The sequence below is a fragment of the Macrobrachium nipponense genome, chromosome 7 (assembly GCF_015104395.2).
Source record: "Macrobrachium nipponense isolate FS-2020 chromosome 7, ASM1510439v2, whole genome shotgun sequence".
Taxonomy (NCBI): domain Eukaryota; kingdom Metazoa; phylum Arthropoda; class Malacostraca; order Decapoda; family Palaemonidae; genus Macrobrachium; species Macrobrachium nipponense.
The window spans coordinates 84,011,508-84,037,979 of NC_061109.1; the positions used below are offsets into that span (position 1 = coordinate 84,011,508).

The 26,472-nt window shown below is 40.7% G+C and overlaps 2 protein-coding genes across 51 annotated transcripts in view; one reads left to right on the forward strand and one right to left on the reverse strand.

The window, feature by feature from the left end:
- The window catches only part of LOC135216966 (E3 ubiquitin-protein ligase synoviolin-like), a 313,218-nt gene that overhangs the window by 237,080 nt on the left and 49,666 nt on the right, over positions 1 to 26,472 (reverse strand). The gene's annotated exons all lie outside the window — the stretch shown is intronic.
- LOC135217061 (myosin heavy chain, muscle-like) overlaps positions 1 to 26,472 on the forward strand; it is a 48,073-nt gene that overhangs the window by 5,197 nt on the left and 16,404 nt on the right. For 11 of the 50 annotated variants that reach the window (XM_064252696.1, XM_064252714.1, XM_064252712.1 and 8 more), the window contains exons 3-13: positions 1,926 to 1,953; positions 2,867 to 2,990; positions 5,747 to 5,836; positions 6,241 to 6,403; positions 7,804 to 7,907; positions 10,932 to 11,069; positions 11,741 to 12,010; positions 15,058 to 15,228; positions 18,349 to 18,685; positions 21,449 to 21,501; positions 23,021 to 23,108. In XM_064252696.1, coding sequence (XP_064108766.1) covers positions 1,926 to 1,953; positions 2,867 to 2,990; positions 5,747 to 5,836; positions 6,241 to 6,403; positions 7,804 to 7,907; positions 10,932 to 11,069; positions 11,741 to 12,010; positions 15,058 to 15,228; positions 18,349 to 18,685; positions 21,449 to 21,501; positions 23,021 to 23,108 — 1,566 coding nt within the window. Of the gene's footprint in view, positions 1 to 1,925; positions 1,954 to 2,866; positions 2,991 to 3,472; positions 3,576 to 5,746; positions 5,837 to 6,240; positions 6,404 to 7,803; positions 7,908 to 9,146; positions 9,251 to 10,931; positions 11,070 to 11,740; positions 12,011 to 15,057; positions 15,229 to 15,843; positions 16,015 to 16,499; positions 16,671 to 17,118; positions 17,290 to 18,348; positions 18,686 to 20,499; positions 20,553 to 21,448; positions 21,502 to 23,020; positions 23,109 to 24,649; positions 24,738 to 25,556; positions 25,645 to 26,472 lie in introns of all 50 variants that reach the window. The other 39 variants (XM_064252717.1, XM_064252710.1, XM_064252715.1 and 36 more) reach the window with 28 other exon arrangements.

Here is a 26,472-nt window from a genome sequence, read left to right on the forward strand (position 1 = left end):
ACTGGTAAAAATGTTTTGTTACAACAGAATTCCATCTAATAAAAGGAGCTCATAAAAACGCCAAAATATAGAGAGAAAATACTATATTTCAGAGACTGCTGTCTCCCTCTAAAGGTAGATGTCGAGAGAGACAGTAGTCTCCGAAATCTAATATTTTCTCTCCATATTTTGGCGTTTTTATGGGCTCCTTTAGTATTATATATAATAAATAATTATATATAATATATATTATATATATATATATATATATATATACGATATATATAGTATTAATATTATATATATCTATATATATGTGTGTGTGTGTGTGTGTGTAATATGAATATAAATTTCTCCCTTGCTCTCTCTCTGTGTAAATTGCAACTGTAATAAATACAAAGCCCTCTCTCCATTCTCAAAATTTTCGGATATGTCCATCACTAAAACTGAGATTTGTAAGCAAGAATGTGAAGAAATTCTCTGACTTCGAACTCGCATCCAAAGTATCAGGTCGCTAACGTGACCTAGTTCTGATGCTATGGACGAGGGTTCGAACCCTGCTACGGACGTTGGAAAATCTTCATATTCTTCCATTTTGGATCTCAAGTTTGTGGTGACAAGCGTATCCAAAAATGTTAAAAGAGTTGCAATTGTGGTTATAATTATTACACATATACACATATATATAATATATACATATATGCATGTACGTATACGAAGCATACGTACATAGGTAACTACATGAATTGTCAATCCTCATATGAGCAGGAAGACGAATATACCAAGATTTTGTCTTTATTGTACAGCGTCATTTTCAGTCTAACTTTCAACTTGTCTTGCAATTTAGAGGAAAGATCGGTAATGTAGACATAATATATATATATATATATATATATATATATACATATATATATATATATATTATATTATATATATATATATATATATATAAATGTAACATATATGCATGTATGCATATGAGTATATCGACACAAAGTATAAATGTTTCCGTATCATGGTAACCTATTAGTGCATCTAATTTCTTAATACGTCAACACTTCCTAAGAAAACTTAATATACGAAGGACCAGACCAGATGGTTAAACGAACTGGTGGGCAAAAAATGCCAGATGAAAATACTCCCCCCCCCCCCCCCCAACAAGAAACTGCAATGGTGGAGCATGAAAAGGTGTTAAAGGGAGGGGGAGGGGGGGGGTACGGGATAAGGCGAAGAGAGGCGGTCAGCACCCAGTCTATTTTAGATCTGGTTGGCACCGATTCCTCCCACCCTCTCTCTGGCATCCAGTCAGACATTTGCCTTATATGGCCATACTAAACTCCAACTCCTTTTACACGACTATCGCGCAGCAGCAGCAGCAGAAGCAGCTGCTGTCTGGCCCTGCGGTCTTCAAAGATGAAATCCTTATGAAGATTTGGGATGGTTAAGATTAACGTAAACCATCTGATGTCAAACCACATTATCGTCTTCTTTATTGCTATGAAAGGCTGAATGCAAAATATGCTTACAGACGCTCGTCAACTTCAATTCTACTCGACTTTCTGGCAGAACGTTACACTTAATAGTATAACATATATGTAAAAAAAATATCTGTCAACGTTATCCTTTTGTAGTTACAAGGATATAATTCTCTTAATAAAAGGTATAATAATGGTTATCTTTCCTGGTGCAAATCTAACAGTCGCTATCTTTACCTATAAAAATCTGACAGCTGCCATCACTGCTCATGCATATCTGCGATCTGCCATCTTGGCATAATGCAGATTCGATAGCTGCCATATTCGCTGAGGCAGCCCCGACGCTTGACATCGTTACTGAAGCAAATCTGACAGCTAAAATCTCCCTGATGCATATGTGATGGCTGCCATTTGTGCTGATGTACATCTGATCATTGCCATCTTTGCTGAAACATTTTGTTTTCTTTGCAGATCACGAGAACCAGTCTATGCTTATCACGTAAGTACAGATTCTTGTAACGTAAGAGATACTGACCAAAAAAAGTTGATAATCTTCATTTAGGTAGAAAAAAAAGTTATCTATTTTTGCCAGTTAAAATGTTCTTGCAGTTTCTAAATATTTTCAAATGATTTAACATAACATCTGAGTGATGAAATTTGGTTTAACTGTTCGTGTACTTAAACAAGTCAACACTTACACTAAATGTGATGTGATATTTGTTCAGTATTTGTGAAGTTCCAACGGATAGTTTGTCTATAGAATACCGTCCATTGCCTTTTATGTTTACCTGGAAAATGAGGACACATTCCAGAGCCAAATCTTCGGGGACTGGAATTTTAAAGGACTGATTCCAAACGCCCCGATTCTTTTCCCAGTTTATATTTGTGAAAGGTCTTAAGGTTCAACATACATCACAGAAGTCAAGTTAGAAGTATTTGTTCAACTGAAACTTGAGTGTCTGAGATAAGCCTTTAAGAATGTCATGTGCCCAGATGAAATAACTACACGCATAAAATGTCTTTTTACTTAACTGATATAAGAGTTTTAAGGCCACACCCAAATCAAGATCACGTCAAGTAGTACTTTTGGAAAAGACGCGATTGGCGGATATGGCCACACACACACCTCTCGACTGGAGGAGTTTCAGCCGAGTGACGTCTAAGCAGAAGACCTCTCGTCGATTGGTGAAACATATCTAAAATCGAGGGTCTTTCCAAAGGTACTCTGTGTCCCAGAATGAATGTGGTTCTCGCAGGACCAGAACCTACATCTTTAAAAGCTATACCTTTCCACTCAAGCAGCTTGTTTTCATCTTTTTCCTGAACTCGGTGGTACCGAAAGTGTTTCCCGTATGTCCCTGTCTCATGTCGATTTTGCTTTCCCTGACTCCTCAACCTCAACTGAACCTTAGGGGTGAATCTGGTGCCGGCAAGACCGAGAACACCAAGAAAGTGATCCAGTATTTTGCCAACATCGCCAGGAAAACAGACTTTTTCAGCAAGAAGGAAAAGCAAGAGATCAAGTTCTCCTCAGGCGTAAGTCAACAGCAGAGGCCAGATTACTGAAAGGCAGAAGTAACACCCATTCACTTCCTATCTATTGCATCGCTTGGAATGGGAAGCGCGCATTAGAGATCCCCAAAGGCTGTTGTAATTCTGAAAGCACCGGCAACGCTGCTGAGCCCTTGTAATGCTGCTTCTTGTATGTAAAAGCATTTGGCATAAGTTGAAAACAAATTGCCTTTGACTTCTCCTCCTCGGGGAGAATCAAAGCCAATCGACTCGCTCGCAACATCAAAAGCTTGTTACTCATATTCAGGTCTTCTCTGTTGTTGCTTACTTGCCACTCATCATTCCTCACTCGCCTTTAACCGTCTCCTAATTCCTCATTATTTGTCTCCTAGAGGACTGTTTTCATGTTCCCACTACGCCTGTTGTCGTCTGTTGTCCGTAACTGTGTGTTGGCACCGTAGCTACTTAGCTTCGACTAACTCTTTACCCATTTGTTCCAAACACAGTGGTGAGTCTGGTGCCGGAAAGACTGAGAACACAAAGAAGGTAATTGCTTACTTCGCCAATGTCGGCGCCTCCAGCAAGAAGAAGGAAAGCGAAAACAAACAGGTAATGTGCATCACAGACAGAAAGGAGGGAGGAGGAGAAGGAGGAGGAGTGGGAGAAAGAATGAAGTTTTCTCGTTTCTACTGACGTCACTGTCTTCGTCAGGTTCGACCATTAACTTCCATCACAATACTGGAAGCTGGGAAAGCCTCTCCATATGACGTGAGGTTGAATATAACTTGGTGGCGTACTGTCCGCAAAATACTGGGTAGCACGTAACATTGCGTTCTTTAAGTGTTCACGTATTTTCAGAAAAGAAAAATGTCCACGGAAGGTGCCTGGTTGTGTTTTTTTTTTTTCTTCGGCAAGAATAATGGCATCAAATACTTTTTGGACAACATGCCAGTCCCATCATTTCATTTGTAACAGTGCATGTCACCACCATTCCACCTACTTCTCACTAGACGGGACCTCTCCCACTACCTTCCGACGAAATATCGATTTATTCTTAGAGGAAAAAAAATAACCAACATTCCAATGATCTACAGCAGTTATATCCAAGTCAGACATAATATTAAGAGTAAAATAGAGACATTCAACATTCACAAAACTATCTTGTCAAAGGTAGCGGGCGAGGGCCAGTAATATTGTTGCTTTACGGCATGGATGAACAAAATCTTTACCTATAAGGTTAATGTAAAGCACTAAACTTTAGCAGCATATCGCAAAGCTTTTTCTTTCATAAACACCTCATTTGCCTACAACGCTGATCTAGAATTTGGTTAAACGCAGTTCACATTAAAACTTTAACTTCAACACTGACAGGTTTCGAATTTTGTTTCAAGATCCGCATGAAAATCAAAATAATTCAAAAGTAGCAATTACTCAACTTTTAAAATAAGTCATGCATGAGTCCAACATTATGATTATACACATTTAACGTTCTCAGTCGGTCTCGTGAATCTATGAATGTAGTGACGTACTATTACGTGTTCAAAGACGGCTTTAAAGCGCCTCAGTGGCGTGGTCGATATGATGTTGGCGTGTCACTTCGGTGGCCGCGAGTTCGATTCTCGGCCATTCCACTGAGGTGTGAGAGATGTGTATTTCTGGTGATGGAAGTTCACTCTCGACGTGGTTCGGAAGTCCCGTAAAACCGTTGGTCCCGCTGCTGAATAACCACTGGTTCCATGCAACGTAAAAACATCATACACACAAACATACAACAAAGAAGGCTTTAACATCTGACAAGCCGCACAAAGCAAAGTTTAGTTGTGGGGAGAAGCGTAAGACAAGCAGTGTGTGCCTAAGAGTCTTACTAAATGTCAGGAACACCGAAAGGGATTCGATTGCATTCCCCATAGGAAAATGAAAATGGTGTATCTCGGAAAATGCCCAACAGTTTCGTTCTCCAATGGACCTCTTCTTGGAGCGTTTATTAAGCTTTTCCTTAATAAACGCTCCAAGAAGAGGTCCATTGGAGGACGAAATTGTTGGGCATTTTCTGAGATACACCTTTTTCATTTTCCTGTGTGGAATACAATCGAATTACCATATCTTCGGGCCTAAGAAGATTACCAGCACAGGAAGGAATGTATAAACGAGTTCTGCATTTAGTTCCTTCAACGGGAGTCCATCATAAAAATAAAAAATAAAGAAATTGAACCCAAAGACCACACTATCACGGCTCCTACAGACGTTCCACCAGACAATACACACCTCGTTATCGTTCCTTCGAGGATGCTCGATGCAAAGATACCGCGAAGGAAAAAGAGGAATGTTGGTGTGTTTATCTGTAAGAACTTCGCCGCTCTAACGAAACTTCCCTTTCTGTAACATTTAAAGGTTTTCTCTAGTAAATGCATCTTTGCTCCACATTACAGGTGAGTTGGTGTCCTTTTAGTATTCATGTTAACGGATAACTCCCTCATTTGAACTTGACAAATTTACTCTTAACGTTTTCCTCACTTGACAAAATCACCTACCATTCAATTAACTAGTTCCAGAGTACATCAGATGCAGATCTTTCCCATTCTTACTGTAATTGATACAGATTATATAATATAACTGGGATCTAAGTCAATGTAAACAAACAACACTTAATTTACCACATTTTCATTTGAATTAATTCATTTTGGGGAGTCAAAACCCAAGAAAGAGGGATGGCTAGATATCAAACGTAAGCTGATTTTTGCAAAGGTTAATATCCTCCTTCTTCATCCACCTTCTGACAGAACCTGGAAGACCAGATCGTCCAGACCAACCCTGTATTGGAAGCCTTCGGTAACGCCAAGACTGTCCGAAATGACAACTCCTCTCGCTTCGTAAGTATTGCTCTTTTACATTACAACCAAGTTTTAATGTATATAATGTTCTGAAATAGATGTCAACATTGCCATGTTCCTCTCACGGACACATAGCTGGAAGAGATAATATAATATATTTGTATTTCTTCCATTCTGTGGAATAAACCTCGGCTCGGCCAACGCGGAATCAGAGGACTTTATTTCTGGTGATAGAAATTCATTTCTCGATATCATGTGGTTCGGTTCCTAGCCACGTAAAAAAAAATATCTAATCCTTTGGGCCAGCCCTAGGGGAGCTATTAATCAGCTCCTCAGCGGTCTGGTAAAACTAAGATATACTTAAGTTTGTGGAATAAACGAGACGTTCGATGACCAGCAACGTCTTCAACACACACGATCTTGACGCTTTTCCTCTACCACAGGGTAAGTTCATTCGTATCCACTTCGGTCCATCTGGGAAGCTGTCTGGCGCCGATATTGAAACCTACCTGCTGGAGAAGGCTCGTGTGATCTCCCAGCAACCTCTCGAGCGATCCTACCACATCTTCTACCAACTCATGTCCAACCAGGTCAAATCGATTAAACGTAAGTCACTTTCCTTGTGCCCAATAGGGTTAAATTTTAAGATCAAAAGGATCAAATTTTAAAATCAATTGGGTCAAATTTTAAGAAAAAAAGGGTCAAATTCTAAGATATATCCGATAATGTATGAAAGAAAACTAACGACTATAAAATTTGAAGTCAATTTTGGCAAACTGAAATTTCCCAGAGAAGAAAATTGTGCAAATAATAATCATTCAAACATGACCTCTTTGAGTGTCTCCCCTCTTGGCTCTCATGCAAGCATTGAAACTGGGAACCTCCTCGTTCTCTTCTCAGTAACTATACAAGTAGCTATAATCACTGTACTCTTAATATTTCTCCTCTTCAGTTAAGTTTGATGGACATTCAATACATTTCTTGTTTATGATGTTTGTATTGTGTAATTTTTTTTCATTATCATATATTACTATAACAAGTCTTCTGATCATTTTTTCTTTTACTTCGTGGTTTACAGCAATTTCATTTTCGGGAATAACCATTAAATTTGTATATCAAATACTTGCTATTCGGTGTCTTAAATATTTTCGTTGTGTCAATTTTCCACATGGAGAAGCCCCACTACTATACAGACAATACTTGAAAGTGTGTTCTCTTGCAACACTCGTTCACGGACTATTCGTCACACATTTCAGAAACTTCAGGACAACAGTGATCACATTTCACGCTTCAGAAACGGTTTCTTAAGGCCTGTCCACACTAGGAAACATTGTGGACGGGCCTTTACAAATGTTTGTTTTTAACATTATAGCACTGCAAAGGGCAGCTCAGACATGTAGATACAAAGTGTCACCATAGTTCTTTTTGAGTGAGAGTGTGAGTGTTAAAGTCAAACCGGAGTGCAAGAGTGAGTGTGAAAGTCAAACCTGGCCACACACGGGATGTTTCACATCTTACAAATGGGCATCTGCAATAATTGGAAATCTTTGGGTATCTGCCGCCTCTACCGGGATGGCATCATCCTTCCTGTTCAAGTCAGTTTAGTTGGCCGGACGCGCAACACCTTTTGTCCGGCCCATAATCCTTCCGCCAAGGCAAGTAGTTCCGTGCCCCGACCCTGTCAGCAATAGGTTAGTTTAGGTTAGGTTGGGTCAGGCCAAAACATACACGCTAGCTTTGTAAAGATTTTCCAAAATATTATCTTCCATCCGGCCGCCATCATATCGCGCCATCTTGTTTGTATTCGTCCGCCAATTTTCTAGCAGACAATAGTCTTGGCGCTCCAAGAAGTCCTGTCCACAGCATCTTGCTCGGATTCTTGGCAGTGCTTCCCCGCCTCCAATAAGTCCACAAATTCATGTAGTGTCTTTTGCCTCTGTTGTCAATCCCCCCCCCTCCCCCCCCTGTCCAAACTCCTGTCTACAATAGTCCCCGCTTCGTTCCAGCCACGTGCTTCCTCTCCGACGACATCCACGACTACCACTTTGTGAGTCAGGGTAAAGTAACAGTGGCCTCCATTGATGACGCTGAGGAAATGCAGTTCACCGATGTAAGTGGATAAAAGTGGTGGTGGCCCTGGACGTGATAGATTTGTGAATTCTGACTTTTAGAATATTTTGTTTTAATCTTTTCCAGTATAAATATATCCATGCTCTAGTGCCTGGCATCAAACAAGAGCGGCGATGTTACATATATCGAATTTCCGATTATTCTCTCCTCTTACGAGTAAGATAGAAACAATTGGCTTCTCTTCTACAACAAATTACAAAAGTAGATGCGCTTTGGTTGATGCTTCGCACTGCAGAAAAAAAAATTGTTTCTGGAACGTCAAACCGATCGGCCTTAAATACGCAGCCGTGAAGGTCCTTAGAGAATACTGCATCCTTAGACCTCTAATACGTAGAATGTGATGTCATGTCTCGTAGAAAGTTAAGAGTTTGCCAGGAAGATTGTCCTGATAACGGCCAGCAGTTTTCCTACATCACTATAGTAGATTCACATCGACCGTGCATTCGATGTCTGGGCCAGTCCCTTACGACGCTCCTGATTGGCTGTTGATAAGCCAGTCACAGGGCTGGAAACTCTCAGTCTCTCTCGAGAGTTCACATAGGCAGGATATATGTTCCACCTCTCCTGAAAGACGTATCCCTCAGGAAATGTGAAACATAGATCCTACCCATGTGAACTCTCGAGAGAGACTGAGAGAGTTTCCACCCTGCGATTGGCTTATCAACAGCCAATCAGGAGCGTCGTAAAGGACTGGCCTAGACATCAAATGCGCGGTTGATATGAATCTACTTTAGTCATAGTCATAGTCCTAGATTAGTTCCTCGACTCTTCCATGACATTCAGAGTCCAAGTTATCACTAATGAAATTGATGTCACGTTAGATATAATATTTTTATTTCATTTTTTCATTCGGGGCGTCTTTTCGCTGTATAGCACTACGTTTTAATTTACGCTACAGTCTCGATTTTCTCCGATTCGTTTTATGATTTCAAACTGACAACCGTGCGTCCGTCGGGAGGTAATGGTACCTCACCTATTCGTTCGCAGTTCTGAGACGCTTTCTTTCTTCGCCCGTTAGCCAAACCCTTTCGGTTCACGGCGCTCCGCAGGAAAGCTAGAATTCTGTCGTTATCTTTACGAATGAGAACTTCCAGAAAAGCGTCACTTCACTCTCACCTCTCTCAGAAACCAGCCGCAATGGTAGGGCAGTCGTATACACTTCACAGGCATTATTTTTCTCACCATTTACACAATTATTTTCTGTTTTTTTGGTCACTAGCGACTTGTCTCTTGTCCGACAACATCCACGACTATCACTTCGTCTCACAAGGAAAGGTGACCGTGGCTTCTATAGACGACAAGGAGGACATGCAATTCACAGACGTAAGTGGTCAAACACCAGCTTCGCATCACCCCCTAACCTATATACTACATTTCACGCCTCAAGAAAGAAAACAAACACTTCTATATAGTACTCAATCTCTTCCCAATGCCCTGTCGTGTAGCTTATAAGCCTTTAAAAGCACTCTTGTGGTAAATGCCTTTTTTTTTATGTAAATCTTTCAAAGCACTCTTGTGGTAAATGCCTTTGTTTTTCATTAAATGATTCCAATTCAACGCTTTCGTATCAAAACCTGGTCTTGAAGCTTTCATCGTTGTATGAGTAAAGGCTTTCACTAACTAGGTTTCCAGTCATAATCCTGATGGCGAAATTTGATGATGATAAGAGGCTGCTTAACAATCCTGCTTAACTTCGGACAAGCTAATGTTACTAGGTCACAATAAGGGGCATAAAAAAGAAGAAGCCCTCAGAGTGATATTTCAGTGTAGAATTATTGGCACCTATACTCTACAGCACAAACATTCAAGGTCTATTACATTATGTCACAATATATTATGCCTATATATTTCTTTTGGGAAATTCCTTATTTTGAACTGATTATCCAACGCGTGTCAAATCGAGAGTATGTCATTTGCTATTTATTATATTCCTATTGTTGTAAGAGGTCCACAACAATAAAAATGTTGCGAGTTCGTGTATAATTTAAAAATCCCTTACAAACCTTTCAAATCCTTCTCTGGGTTCATCTTCAGTCCAAATGCATTTGGTCTGAAGATGAACCTAGGGAAGGGTTCGAAAGCTTTGTAGAGGGTTTTTAAATTTATACATCGCAACATTTCTATATTTGTGGACCCCTTAGAATATTATATATATTCTCGCGATAGAAAGTTTTTCCCAACTATATTATTATCATTGGATGCAATTAACGGTAAATTTTCACGCGAAAACAATAATAACTTGAACTGAAGTCTTCAGCACAAGAAACATCCAATATCCAATTGTAAACTGCATCCGAGTATTTTTAAAGCTTAGCTTTTCATATCCGCTATATTTCCCCAATAAACATAGCGAAGCTTCCATCTGGATTTACCTCGCCAGCACAAGTCCTTCTTAGTAGCGCGATCTGATTCATCTTGGTACGATGATATATTCGCTTAGATGAAGAATACATCCTTCCACCTAACGTTCTGGGGTCAGAATAAAACCCCAAATGTTGCTCTTTTGCAAATCACGCCCAAAACTTTAATCAATCTTTCATCCCCGCAACGTACTATGATAGGGTCCATTTTCTGCGGCTGCATGCTCCAGATGCAATTCTTTCTGCAATGACCCATGAAAAACCAACTTTTTTCTAACTTCGCACGGAAGGTAAGTTCCTTGGTAGCTAGTGCATCGTCCCCTTCCCAAGTTTATATTCCAAAATTGTTTTATTCAAAGATGTTTCTAATACTGATTTCACTTAGAGTCATTTAATGACGTTCAATCATAGTTATCAGTCAAATATGAAATTAATCATTACGCTGGAAGTGTGTTTTAATGAAATGCCTTGACATTTATGCGTGTCTGTCGGAACGCTCCTCTCATAGCCTACATACTTCATCCTCTCTCAATGAGTAAATCAACAAGGTCTCAACGTCAGTTTTCCAGTACTGCTGATCATTTCACTTCCCTTGCAACGTCCACAAATACCCATGATACTCACGACCGTCCCTCTCTGCACAGGATGCCTTCGATATCCTGGGCTTCAGCAAGACTGAAAAGGAGGATGTCTACAAGGTCACCGCCTCTGTCATGCACTTCGGCGAGATGAAGTTCAAGCAGAGGGGTCGAGAGGAGCAGGCTGAAGCCGACGGCACCGAGGTAAGTAAAGAAGTGCTCGTCTTGGCCGCGCGGAAGAGGTCTTCTGCGCAACAAGTCACAGGCTTTGCCTTCGTTACATTAACAGGTTTAGAACATCAGTTTCATCGGCCCCGTCTCATTTCACTTGTGGAATTGAAAAGACGCGTAACGCCAGTACAAATAAAAATGCAGTGTCTACTCACTATATGATTACTCTCACGGATTTGCAAGGAAAACTCAGTAAATGTTGAGAGAACACAATAACACAATACAGCAGACAAGCTCTTCCTCGTACTACCGTCATTTGGCTCTATACATTTCTATTTTCCAGCGACACATCGCATGGAAACATCAGAATCTTGTACTATAGTAGATTCTTATCAACCCTGCATTTGATGTTAGGCCAGTTCCTTACGATGCTCCTGATTGGCTGTTGATAAGCCAATCACAGGGCTGGAAACTCTCAGTCTCTCTCGAGAGTTCACATAGGCAGGATGTAAGTTCCACCTCTCCTGAAAGACGTATCTTTCAGGAGTGGTGGAACATAGATCCTAATCATGTGGCCTATCGAGAGAGACTGAGAGTTTCCAGTAGTTTTAATCATTAACCTAACACGTCGTCGATCTAGGCGTCGTGTCTACTACCCCTTCTTCAGGAGCTCCGACAAAGTTCTTCCTTCTGTTCCCCAACAGGAAGGTGATCGCATTGGCAAGCTGATGGGTATTGACGGCGCCGAGCTCTACAAGAATCTGACCAAGCCCAAGATCAAAGTCGGTAACGAATTCGTGACCCAGGGTAGGAACAAGGACCAGGTGACGTACTCAGTGGGTGCGCTCTCCAAGGCCCTCTTCGATCGTGTCTTCAAGTGGCTCGTGAAGAAGTGTAACGTCACCCTCGAGACAGGCCAAAAGAGAGTCATGTTCATCGGTGTGCTCGACATTGCCGGCTTCGAAATCTTTGACGTAAGTTCCAATAAGAGGGAGTCAATTTTCTTACGTTCAAAATCACTTTCTGTAAAAAAAAAATCGTCGATTCAAAGCAAAACTGCAGATTCAAAATGTGTTGATTCAAATTCACCTGTGAACAAAAATCTATCTAAGTTGATTCAGAGCAAAATTTGTAAGATTCAAACTCACTTGATGAAAAAAATTTGAGTAGAGTAAAATTCCCCAATAAGCTTTTTTTCTCTAAGTGGTAACTCAGTCCACACATCATCTCAGTCTCACAGGTATCCACTACTTTTCTTGAAAGAACCTTTTGTCTAGCATACAGTTATTTAGCTTTTTTCTGATTTTTTATTTGACGTTACTTTCTTGTCCGTTCTATATTTCAGCCTAACATTAAATTCCTTCAAGAGCAAAATGCATTTTCACTAATGTAAAATATATATTTATAAAGGAGTCATTTTAAAGCTTTCCCATCCCTCCCAAAACTATGCTGACCGATCCCAATTTCTTAGCGTAAACGGTCGACGGTCTCCCGGAAGTACAGAAAGAACCTGTTGTATGAAGGACACACGTAGAAGGTCATCCAGAAGGGTCAAAGCAATAGCGTTAGTATGAAGAGACTTGAACTTGTTCGAACTGAAAGAAATGAGAAGGCTTTTGAGAAGGTTATAGTACACCCTACCAAAGGCTATGCACCCAACCCCAGAATTGAAACTATCCCTTTTTTTACTTTTTTTTCTCTCTCACATTAATTGGTTGATCGCCACGACTACATAAAGATCGAGTTTTGATTTTGTCAGTTCCCAGTTTATCTTTTCATTTCGTTATCACTGTTTATCTTACAAAAATACCACAACCATTCCCTCGAGTCTCGGACTTTATAACAGCAAGTCTGTGATCGTTGTTGATATGAGCCTCCCTCCCTCCCTCCCTCCCTTTCGTTCCTCACACACCGCAGTCAGACCCTTCCCTCCCTCCCTCCTCTCTGCCTGACCGTGTATGTTGCCGTGTGACGAAACTACAGAAGGTTCCCCCACCTCAAGGCAACCCCCCTCCCACCCTCTGATGACCTAATACCCCGTCCCCCACCTCAAGGCAACAGGATGATCCACCCCAACCCCCTCTGTTGACCTAATACCCCGTCCCCTTCCCAATTCCTCCTGGTATTAATAATGGTTTTATTGTAAATACTAGCTCATCACTTAATGGTCCGTTATGCACTGTAGTTGTCGTTATATTTCACCTCACTACGAATCCCAACAAGAAACCGGGATCTGTCTTGCACACCCGTTCCTCTTAGCCATATTGACAGTTGTGACTTCTTGGTAATGGGGCCCACGCGGCCATAACGATTGCTTCTGTACGGTCAGTCAACTCAGCTCTTTAGAATTCTGTCTGTTGACCATTTACATGGAAGTGGTGCATTCCCTGCAAATAATGGCGCATTCACTGTAAATCCTTAGCAAAACATTCGTTATCCAAAAGCAACTAAGACGTACAGAAGCAAAAGTAAGAGAAAACTGCCAAACTTAAATCCCAGATGCATATAATGAAACTCTCTCTGGATCTTCGAGTTCTGATATGTCATGAAAGAAATTATGTTTCTTTGCAGGAATCCATCTATAAATATCTGTTTGGGTTGTACAGAGTAGTCTAGATCTCCCTCCTACCATACTATTACCTTACATGTATTTTTAAGTACAGTGATTAAATGTCACATGTTTATCCCTACATTCTAAACCGATACGTAAAGCATCATGGTTATTACTCCACCGCTAAAACCACATCCTTTTGCATTTAAATCACTCTAAACAAGAAGCCAATAATCCAAGTCTGAGAATTTCACTTTTAAGAACAAACTTGATTCACTCAAACGCATTCATATAAAGCTTCGTTAAAACCGATATAGTAACCATAATGCTCATGGACCTTCCCCCACATTCAGGACTACCCGTTGTCATTGACCCTACCCCCTGTTGGTGCATGCTACCCGAATGCGTCCGGCTTACAGCGGGTTTACCAACTTTTCAAAGGCCAAGTGAGATCAGTCAAAGAGATTTACTGTTGCTGGATGAAGTTTGGCCTCATGTTACCAAGGCGCTCTCGAGAGTGTTTTAAAAGCCTTCAGGCCCCCATACACTGAACGATTGTCTGAACGACTGTCTGTATCGTTCGCTAAAACACTGTGTATGGGCTTGTCTGAATGCAAAAGTGGGCGGAACTTCGTGTCTGAACGATCTCAGCGGGAATCTGTCACGACCAGGTGGCTGGCTTGCGACTTAGTCTGTCATACACAGATCGTTCAATGTATGGGTTTGTTTGTCCGCCGATATAACGCTATCGCGCGCGTCTCTTCTAGAGATGATGTCATAATGTCTTCTCGAGACAAAATCTTTCACAATCGTTCACAATCGTTCAGTGTATGGGGACCTTTAGAGTACGAACAATGAAGTAGAAACAGCGACCTCTTTGACGAGAACCAGTAACCTGTTTAAGCCGCACGCAGAGGGTACGATCTGTCCATTGGAGACTTAATCAAGCAGCCAAGAAGAGCAATGAGACAATGCGGCCATCGAAGAAGACATGTCCATGTATTTTCTCCTTTTTCTTTTCTAATGTTTTCTTTTGCCCGTTTCTATGCTGCCCCAACCATTTTTTTTTTCGTCACAGCTACCTTTTTCGTAAGGAAAAGCTATTATTTTTTACCATTAAAATTTATTCCACTTTTTAATGAATAATAAATCCAATATATTTAACTTGACTTCCAAATTATTTAAGCAAAACAACATCCGAAAAATATTCTCATACTTTTGCTAGATATTTTAGAAGAATAGTTCTAACACTTCCTTCGAAGTTATTCATTAAATTATAATTTCAAGCAGGATCTTTGGTCCCCCATCTTCCCACATATAAACAAATAAAAAAGAAAGAAAGGAAGCAAGAGCCACCTCAGAGACGAGACACATTCCTCAGAATTGCAAGTAGTAGCTCAGTCTTGGTGGCAGCATCCTATCCCGCTCAACTGTGGAATAATCACGAGTATAAATCCTTCCCTCCGGCAGTACAATGGCTTTGAACAGCTATGCATCAATTTCACCAACGAGAAACTGCAGCAGTTCTTCAACCATCACATGTTCGTTCTCGAGCAAGAGGAGTACAAGCGAGAGGGCATTAACTGGGTGTTCATTGACTTTGGCCTGGACCTCCAGGCTTGCATTGAGCTCATTGAGAAGGTAAACAAAGCCACCTCCCTGAGGGACAGTGGTCCCTCACCTGCACCTCCGTTGTGCTCGACGAGGATCCTGCATGAGGGATTTGTCTGACGCATTTAACCATTTTTCCATTCACGAATGATGGTTTGGAAGGTGTTAGTGTAACTTTCTCATCGCCAGTTAAAACTGGTACAAAGAAAGCAGTCTCCCATTCCACAAAAGCCACTTCAGAAACCTGGAAGTTTCATTAGTCTACCCTAGTTTCGATAGACACCTTCGATCATGATTGGCCCCAGGACGGCCTGAATCCATTCCAGTTTTTCCCATCACCAAACTTTTCTCACCAGATGTCTCTCTCATCCCATGAGGTGTTCTCCCCGAATGGTTTTCTCTCTCTCTCAATCAGATGTTTGAATGTCCGTCCATCTTTCACCTGGAATTATTCTGTGACGATATTTCCCAGGCATTTCTCCCTTACCCTTCACCTTTGGTTTTCAGGAGGATGATCGAGACAAACTCCACTCTTTGTCCGTGCATTCTGTAGTATGATTAGGTTATAACTAGTATGTAATGATCTCTAATCAAATCAAATGTATATATTACATATCCTTGTGCGTGCTCTTCACCTCCCTCTAGTTCAATGGCTTCGAGCAACTTTGCATCAATTTCACCAACGAAAAGTTACAACAGTTCTTCAATCACCACATGTTTATCCTGGAACAAGAGGAGTATAAGCGAGAGGGCATTAATTGGGTGTTCATTGACTTTGGCCTCGACCTTCAGGCTTGTATTGAACTCATCGAGAAGGTAACCCTCTGGGACATTCCCCCCCTTCCACGGAAAACATACACTTTGTGCAGCATGCAATCTGTCCTCTTCAAATTCCCAACATACAGGGAACGGTGTCTGTGTATTTCATAAAACACCATACAGTGACCACCTCATGTATCTATGACTACAGAGGTTTTCTCCGCAAAGATTTTTTTTTTTCATTTTATCATTTCGTGTACGCTGCCGTCTTCATAAGAGCCCCGTGAGAACAAAAGGGCTTCGTAGAATCTGTTGTTACTGCATGTCCTTTATCATTTTTAGCCACATACCCTCAAAAAAAAAAAAAAAAAATAGGTACCATGATGAAATGTCTCCACCGCCAACCCTCCTTCCCGCCATTTCTCATTCCTAAACCCCTTTGAAGAAAATGTGTGACTGTTAGACAAGAAACCTCCTCTCCCTGCCCCTTTGTCTCCCGCTTCGCCTGATGCCTACATCAATCTTTTGTTGCCAAATTCCAGTTTAATGGCTTTGAGCAACTTTGCATCAATTTCACCAACGAAAAGCTGCAGCAATTCTTCAATCACCACATGTTCATTCTGGAACAAGAGGAGTATAAGCGAGAGGGCATTGCCTGGACTTTTATAGATTTTGGTTTGGACCTCCAGGCATGCATTGAGCTCATTGAGAAGGTAATGCCACACACAGTGCCAATCTGTAATCGTCTCATGTTGCCCCCATCCCTCAGAGAACAACAACCCCTCCCCCACGAGGTCCTCTTCTATGACACCAAGGACCTTCTAGTACTACCACAACTACCATTGCATAATCCTTTGTCTAAATATGGTGACTTCCTTTCAAGATCCCTCTGCACGTTGGTTGGTCAACCGGGTGATTATGGCGCCACACACTGACTCCATTAATATCGTCTTCCATAACCTGTCACTGTTTTGTCTCTTGATTTTCATTTATTATTTTCGTGAATCTCTGTTCAACATTCTCCGTTTGTCTATTGGTCACAGAACATGCCCCGAGACGGCCAGTGCTTCAGGTGACAAAGTCGTTCGTTCATCCAAAACAAAAACAAAATTTTGTCTTCCAGTTCTGACGTGTAGTTCCACTCTTTCCTTTTCCCCTCAGTTCAACAGCTTTGAACAACTGTGTATCAATTTCACAAACGAGAAACTTCAACAGTTCTTCAACCATCACATGTTTATCCTGGAACAAGAGGAGTACAAGCGGGAGGGAATTGAATGGACCTTTATTGACTTTGGTCTTGACCTCCAAGCTTGTATTGACCTCATAGAGAAGGTAACCTCTGCCAAACAACATTAAGAGGCCGTAGTAGCTTGTCGTTCTTGTGTTGTGTGTGTGTTGTTTTCGTCTGTCTAAAGTAACTGATGTAACCCTTCATCACCTACGTGTTTCAGTGTAACCCTCTGTAGCCGTAAACGTTTTATTTAAACCGGAAAGTAAGTCTTCAATGGTCTGCCTCCAACATTCTTATATATACAATGTATGTAGTGTAACAGTTACTTATTTTGTTGATGTTTAATGTTGTGTGATCCAGTATGATCTTTGAAAATTATGCAGACAATACTTTTCTAAATTTATACCTAATGATTAGTTACCACATGTTTAGGTGTAATGAACTCTACTAGGCAAATACCGTTGTGAGTGGTTGACACTGAGGTAAATTGCTGTTTGGCACTGAATGTAGTCCTATCTCATTACGCTCCGCAATTAGGTAGCTGCAATGAAAAATAATACCAAAAATCTCCTTTCTGTTGTTACATAATTTTGGTGATAGCTTCTGCTTGAGCAAATTATCCTGGAAAAATACATAGTATACATAAGCTTTTTTTCAAAGTTGTTTTTTTGTTTTTTGTAAGAGCCGCCAATATCTTAGTGCTTTTTTCGTTATTCTGATGTCCTTTTATGCAAAGTATTATTCTTGAAACTTGAAAAGCAGCATTTTTGAGTGTGCGCTTCAAAAAGGGAAGAAAAAAAACTGTGAGCATCAGTTACATTCGTAACCCTCTCTCTCTCTCTCTCTAGCTATTACAAAGTCCTACCTATTCCCTTTATCATTCCTTTCCTCTGAGAAGACTACGGTAAGTGACTTCCCCATCATTTCTATCTCTCTATTCAATTTAGAAACCCCATTTGATAAAAAATGCCATATACGTTGACATATTACATATACAGTCGAACATGTTTTAGAATTCTTTGGTAATTTTGCAGTACGGTGCGTATAACAGTGATACTATTCCTTTCAAAATGGTATTCTAACACATTCTCCCTCTTTTCCTTCCTCTCCTTATCCCATAACCCTTCCCCCGCCCTTCCTCTTGAAATTGAAAAAAATAGCCTCTGGGTATCCTCTCCATCCTAGAAGAGGAGTCTATGTTCCCCAAGGCCACCGACAAGTCCTTCGAGGAGAAGCTGAAGACCAACCACTTGGGCAAATCACCCAACTTCATCAAGCCGAAGCCACCGAAACCTGGCCAGGCTGAGGCTCACTTCGCTATCGTCCACTACGCCGGCACCGTCCCTTACAACCTCACCGGATGGCTCGAGAAGAACAAGGATCCCCTGAACGACACCGTCGTCGATCAAATGAAGAAGGCCTCCAACACCCTGGCTGTCGAAATCTTCGCGGATCACCCCGGTCAGTCGGGCGGTGACCCACAAGCTGGTGGCAAGGGTGGTGAGTATTGATTGATTGATGACCCATTTCAGTTCCTTAAACTAGCCGCATTGTGTGACCACTGAGTCACTTCTAGACTCGAAGGGCTCGCCCGAAGGATTCCTTCTTTCTATAGGATGTGACAATTGGTGTAAGATGTGGATACAGAAGCTGGGGGTCAAGGCAGAAAAAGACCAAAAGGAGCGTTTGAAAAGCAAAGGGAAGCAAGGAAGCACTGCAGTTGGGGCAAAAGTGAATATTCACAGTACTTTTAATACAGTTTGCGGTATGCCACCAAAGGCATCCTGTGGGAAGATAAACCCAAATCACGAGGGCGAGTCAAGAGAGTGCCATAATCTTAAAGTCAAGCTAAGAACTCAAGCTGCATTACAAAGATAGGATAAACATAATTCTCGGCCGAAGCACGATGGCCATCCTTGAATACTGATGACCACATGAATTGTGGCAAAACTCAAAGAAAAGTCAATTAATCATAGTAAATTTATCCTTTTTTCTCTTTGCAGAGTAATGTTTGGACATCCTGGTGGCAACACTGTTGGAATTCCATTACACTTACGTACAAGTTAATAAGTAAACATTTGGTCTGTTGTCAGTGTAGCTTTCATATTGTTGTCATTTCAAATACACGTATCTGAAAAGTATAAAAACTTGGATTGAAGATCTCATCACTTAATTTACAAATTGATTCCATCACGACTATTCAAGTCTTAGGTATTGCACTTTGCAAAACAATGATATGCTTAGGATAAATACGTCATGACATCAATTTTCGCCTACAACCAGTGTCTTCATTCATTCAGCTGGTGGCTCCAAGTAAGAATCATTCATTATTTTCTATTTTCAACAAGTAAATAGTACTGATTTGGCATTCGTTCCTTCTGTATTTGACCACTGCTCACATTCTCAATTCATTAGTCTTCTGGTATTCTTTCCAATGTCTCTAAAGATATTCTTATCGACCCCATCCTCTTCTTTCTTTTCTTGACTACCTTTCTTTCCTTCCACTCTCTAAATGTTCCTTTTTTTAATTCTTTATTGTCCTTCCAATAAAAATAAATTAAAAAGGTATTCCTCAATAAGATTAAATGAGACTTCCTTTTGCACACCGAGGCTCTCTCCAAACGCTTCATGTCAGTCTGTTGCAGATGACCATCAAGGGAGCCACGAAAGTCACAGAAAAGTTCTGGTGTTTGGGTCCAATATAACACTTTAGTGGGTGCCACGGTGTGCAAGGGACGAAACTCATTAATCTAGAAATAAAAAAAAATAATTAAAGGAAATACTGGCCGACTATTTCTTTGGTCAGTTCAATGTGGTCAGAATTCCCTGTTCTACTCCAGATGGACTAAAATGAGCGCCCTTTGCTTCACTGTAGTATCTTATACTTTTTTTTTATCCTTTTATGTTCTATGGTTTTTGTTTTTTAATTATTATGAAAGGCAATTTACTTTCATACACTGATTTACATTCAGTATAATATCATCTTTATGACAGATGTATATACGGCTGAAGTTTATTCTTTTTTTTCTTGTTTTCCAAGCAATGTCTCACTCATGACTCGAGGCCTATTCCAGTGTTACGTCAAAATATTTAAACTTGAAACAGAACCAAGAAACCCCCAAAGAACATTGGGAAAAGAAAGAAGGGCTCTTGAGACGGCTCTTCTTCTTCTTCTTCTTCTTCTTCTTCTTGTCTTTTTTTTTAAACCCTCCACACTTTTGGACTCCAGCAATGAATTCTGTGACTCGCAGCTGGATCGGACGTTCTCATCCTAAAAAACGGATTCTGAGAGTCTTATCTGTTATCTACAGGTGGAAAGCGAGCTAAAGGTTCGGGCTTCTTGACAGTATCCGGGCTGTACAGGGTAAATATCCAATCAGTGTCGAAAAGCTACGCGCCCGCTTTGTTTGTGTTGCCTATACTGTAGATGTGTTGAATATGGCCGCCGTCAGTGTCTGTGTGAGGGTGGAGTGGAGGAGGGTTTCTCCTTCGCATTCACCAGCAACGCCCCCCACAACACAGACCTTCGAGATGTCCTTTCTTTGAATGTGCTTTCAAACCTGGGTTCCGTCTTCAGAGTCTCCTTGTATAAAGTTTTGTCAGTCGTCGGTCTTTTACTACTTGTCTGGAAGCCTTTGTTCAGGCTCGTCATAAACCCGTCGGTCTCTGTTCTTGTTTGATTTGTTTGCTTGTTTATGTTTTCCGCTGTTTAGCTGTTTTAAATTAACTCTTTAGTCTGCTATGTTTCCAGAGGCGAAATTCTCAAAGGTGCGTGAGCAGAAGCACATGTCATGAAATTAACACCCTTTTCCATAAAAAGTAATCTCCAAATATCTGGCAAAATTAAATAAATTAAAAATAGCGGCGGCTGTAAATGAATAACGAGTTTGCCTAAATAAAACATTAGCATAACGACCAAAACGAATGGTTACTAAATCCTTCAAAGAATTGAACATTATCTTAGGACTAAATTCCTTGAACGCACTCGAAGCCGAAAGGCCGAAGCCACGTGCCGCAGAGAGCGACCCCTGATGTATAAACGTTTCTTTTCACAAACTTGAACTGTTTCTGTTCATTCTCTTTCCTGTCCTGTTCGAACACTTCTCTTCTAGACGTAACAACATCTAACTCCACCCCACCTTGAAAAGCCATGTCATTCCGCGACGCTTAACGTTGTAGAAGCCATTTTAAAGCAATCGTCCTACGGGTTGCAAATGCTGCTGAGTGTTTGTTATTGTGTGTCTTCTCCCCCCAAAACAGGAGGTAAACGTGCCAAGGGTTCCGGTTTCCAGACTGTGTCAGGAATGTACAAGGTTAGTACGCAGCTCGACAGCACATTGTTTTTCACCACTACATATTCATCAGCGCCTCAGTGGCGTGATCGATATGGCCCTGGCCTGCCACCTCGGTGGCCGCGAGCTCGATTCTCGGCCATTCCACTGAGGTGTGAGAGATGTGTATTTCTGGTGATAGAAGTTCACACTCGACGTGGTTCGGAAGTCACGTAAAGCCGTTGGTCCCGTTGCTGAATAACCATACTGGTTCCACGCAACGTAAAAATACCATACAAACAAACAATACATATTCACCAGCAGATAATACCCAAGATGATATACAACGATGACTCAGTGTTTATAGTTTATGGTATTTGCTTTAAGGTTCAAGCATGTTCTTTATACGATAGGTTAAAACCCACGCAGTCTCAGACCCTTGATATACCTATGGTCAACACAGGGGTGGGAAAGATAATAAATGGATGGAAATGTAAAACAGAATAAAAAAAACTGAGTACTAAACAGAATAGTATTAACTTTTATCACAAGAAACTGTGTTGTTCATCAGTAAATCAAGGACAAATATGGACATGATTCTATTGATTTTTTTTATTATTTCACGAGATCAGGATTACTAAAGGATTAATCTTGGAATAATAATATCTCAAAAGGCTTAATTTGTTTTCAGTTCAATGTTTAATTTTTTTCCATTTTTCACACTTGTACTCTCAACTGTCTTATTCATATATATATATATATATATATATATATATATATATATATATATATATATATATATATATATTTATATATATATATATATATATATAAATAATGTATATATATATATATATAATCATACATATATATAATATATATATATAATATATATATATATATATATATATATATATATATATATATATATATATATATATATATATATTCCTTTCACAATTTCATAGTTGTATATAATTAAATATTGTTTATGCTTACCATTTCTATTTCACTGAACTTAATATTCATTCTGAGCTGTTCTTCTTTTACGTCATATCAGTTAAGAATTATGCATTTCAATATGCCTACGTTCCATTGTTTATCTGTTTATTTAGTATACATATATATATGCTAATAGAAATATTTTGTACACTGTGTTATTGAGTTTATTTTCCATATATATGCATTTAACAATGACCTGGTGGTATTCATTGTATATAAGGATGCTTCAGTTATTTAATGTGTTTACTCATTTTCATTTGTCACCGATTGATTTCTCTGGATGTTCCCTGTTACTGTTTATTTTAAACGGTTTTCAACACTATTCCATTCTTCATTTCCTTAAACATCATAATGATTTACACTTATAGTCGCGTTCATCTTCCATTTTAACTTGTTACCTACTCATTTTCTTTCTCTGCTTGTTTTCTGTTATTCACCCTTCACAACGATTTCACCTACCTTCCCATTCCTAACGAATAGCTGGAGTTAGCTCAAGGTCTTTTGCGGTCCACAGTGCGAAGGAACTAAATCACATTTCCCTTGCCTCTTACTACCCCAGGAACAGCTCAATAAGCTGATGACCACCCTGATGAGTACTTCTCCCCACTTCATCCGATGTATCATCCCCAATGAACTGAAACAGTCCGGTAAGATTGCGGAATCCGATGGGAAAAAAAAGACACACATGAACTTGCATCCCACCGCAAGAAAGCAGACATTTTTCTCTTTTTTCTCCCAGTGCAACTACTTTCTTTTGCCCTGTATTCTTTTTATCCGTATTATTGCACATCTTTTTGACAACCAAAAGGGCCAAGGCAACAAGCCCCTACCTCGTTTGCACCTTTTTTTTTTTTCTTTCTCCAGATACAGCTCTCACGGAACCCCTAACGCTATAGAAGGGCAGCCAGTGAGGCCGTGTATTCATTGAACCTTTCACTGTATTTTTCCTCGTTATTTTCAGTACTCCTTTTTTTGTCCTACTCTTGTCCTCTTTAAAACAAAAATCCCCACGACAAGGAATCTTCCCTACATTTTTCCCGAGTGCTGTGTCCTCAGAAACAGTGCATAAACGCACTTTTTTTTGTATCTTGCTATTCGTTCCTTTGGACCTGAAACGAGATTTATGCAAAACTTTTGTCTGTGTCTGGTGTGTCATAAACAAACATGAGAGAGACAGTCTCCACATATTCCTTGTAGTCCTTTGAAAGTCTTGTAGATATTAGGAAGCAAAGCATCCTACCAGTCCCGTCCTTCTTAGGCTAGTGTTGTAAAGGACAACCCTGACCACCTTCATGTGTTAGGTGATAGTCTCCTGCTTGCGTCTTTTCTAGTTGCAAAGTATATAGAATATAGAATTACGAAGACCTTAGTTCCTTCGCTACAGCCTGTCCTACTCTTGTACTGCAACGCAAGAACAGAGGCTCTAGATCTTGTAGCCAATCCTTTAGACGAATTAGAAGTCGCTCCTATTCTGCGATGTTCAACTTTTATTTCACAAACCTCCTAGACCAATATCCTTAAGGTAGTTTCCTAGCCGCATCTCTTCGGCCATTCTGACAGCCAACCTTATCCTTTCTCGTAGCCTGTTTCATTTAATAAACGATTTCTCAAAGCAGCAAACGAGACCATGCGATTACCTCCAGCGCAGCTGAGATACAACACAGTTTTATCCTTCATTTTTTCGCTCCTATCGTGTCTGTCTGTTTCCTCAACTCCTTAACCGTACCTTAAGCCTCCAGATTGTAATGGACATCGTTCTTGGAGTGGTACAAATGGCGGAACTACGTCAACTGCACACTAAATACGCAGAAAATCATCCTACCCAAAAATCCTCTTTGTTCCCTCCTCGTAGTTTCTTCCACAGTTATTTGCAGGAAAAAAAAAGACAAGTTATCCACGAACTCTATGAAACACCGCTTCGTGGGTCGTACATTTAAGTTCCTTCGTGATTTTCTTTTCGAACGTTTCCTCACCACCACCACAAATGGGACAGAACTGCCACCCTTTACTTTCCTTGTAGGCCGAGTAATTATCCTTGACTTCTCTGAACGCATGCCTTTCTCTTGGTTTAAATCCTTCGAAACCTATTTAAAAAAAGTAAAAGGACACCCTGTTACTCCTCCTGTCCGTGGAACGTGCCTGTGTCTTCCTGTGACGCGTTCCTAATCTGTACCGCGGTCCTCCACAGGAGCAGCTCAACAACCTGATGACAACGCTCAGGAGCACAGCGCCTCACTTCATCCGTTGCATCATTCCTAATGAGACAAAGTCGCCTGGTAAGGTCTCCATAGAAGCCTCCCTCCCGTCCCGGCCCCTTCTGCCTCCCAAGCCCAACCCTAACTTTTCTCTCTCTCTCTCTCTCTCTCTCTCTCTCTCTCTCCTGTCCTAAAATGAGGTATCGTATCCTAAACTGATCATGATTCTCTCCGTGGCGACAGAGCAGAGTAAAACACCTTCATGAAACAAGGTTGGGTATCTTGCCCTCATATAATTTTGTTTTCTGGTTTCGTTTTTTAACCCCTCATTCTCTCTATCTATCTGTCTTTTTTGGGTAAGACGGAGTTTCCATGTGAAATTGCAATAGTCACCTGTTCGAATCAAAGTGATTAACGGTTCCCAGATTCGTGAGAGACCGAATTCTGTGGCTTAGAACTTGTGATAGTATCTCCCCTTCTTTAGATAAAAACCTTCCCTAACAGAGGCCTGGGGATTTTTCGAGGTGTCCCTTTGGTACCGTGTGATACCCCAAATCATTCAGGACTTTCCGTGCAGGCCATCTCCCCGTTAGTACTCAAATTTACTTCACTGTTATAAACGTGAATTAGTCCATTAACTAACCACTGTCTACAGTAACATATTCTTACCTAGATAAGTTTTTTTTTTAACGTCGGAATCGTGACGGAAAATGGAAAAGGATGGAGAAGACATTTTCTTTCCAGAGTCGCGAGATTTACCATTTCTTGTCGTCCCTGATGCTCGCAACCCACCGATACAGGGGTCGAGTGCATAATAAGCATGAGATTCTGTCTGTGTGTTTTGCTCCCTCTTTTATTCTTTTTGTATCTTAGAGTTCTCTTGTCCTTCGCCCTTCTCAGGAGCAGCTAAACAACCTGATGACGGTGCTCAGAAGTACAGCTCCTCATTTCATCCGATGTATCATCCCCAATGAAATAAAGGCGGCTGGTAAGGCCTCCCACCTGCAACATTTAACATCATCGTGGACATCACAAAATTACTTTTCCTAACATAAGGCTGCGGGCACCTGCTGCCCCTTTCATGTGCTTACGGCATCCATGTTAATAATTCCCGTTGTTATCGATAGAACGATGTAATGTAGAAGCGTCTAAATGTGCAATGTCTTCATTCTGTATCTCATCAGTCCAGAGTATGGTATAAAATGACAATACCATTTGTGTATCATCCGTAACTTCACAGTGTTAATCACGTAAGAGCAATCGACGAAAATTATCGTCAGCTGCTGCTGCTGCTGCTGTTGCTGTTGTTGTTGCTGTCTTCAACATTTTTTCTCATTCTTTGTCATGAAGCCTTATCGTACTGAATTCCGTATGTAGTTCACTGTCTGGTGGGAAAGCACTATGAGTAGCAGTGCATCCGCCGTGTCTGTATGTTCTCCATACCCGATGGACCGGGGGAAGGGGAAACTGTCCCGACTTTCTCTAATCATTTCCTCTTTTAATATACAAATCATCTCGTGCCTTAGCCTGCCGTTATCCTTCGTCCCTTCAGGAACAGCTTAACAACCTGATGACAGTCTTGCGAAGCACTGCCCCCCACTTCGTGCGTTGCATCATTCCTAATGAAATGAAGGAGCCTGGTAAGATAGCTGAACATGGCTTTCCCCGTCCTCATGGCTTGCTTCCTTGTTAAATAATATCTCTCACTGCTGTTTAATATTTTCCTCACTATGCGCTTGTCAATTCCTTTGTAACTCGTTCTGACAGTAACCTCTAAATATTCATTTCCAATGTCGATTTCCTCTACCATAAATGG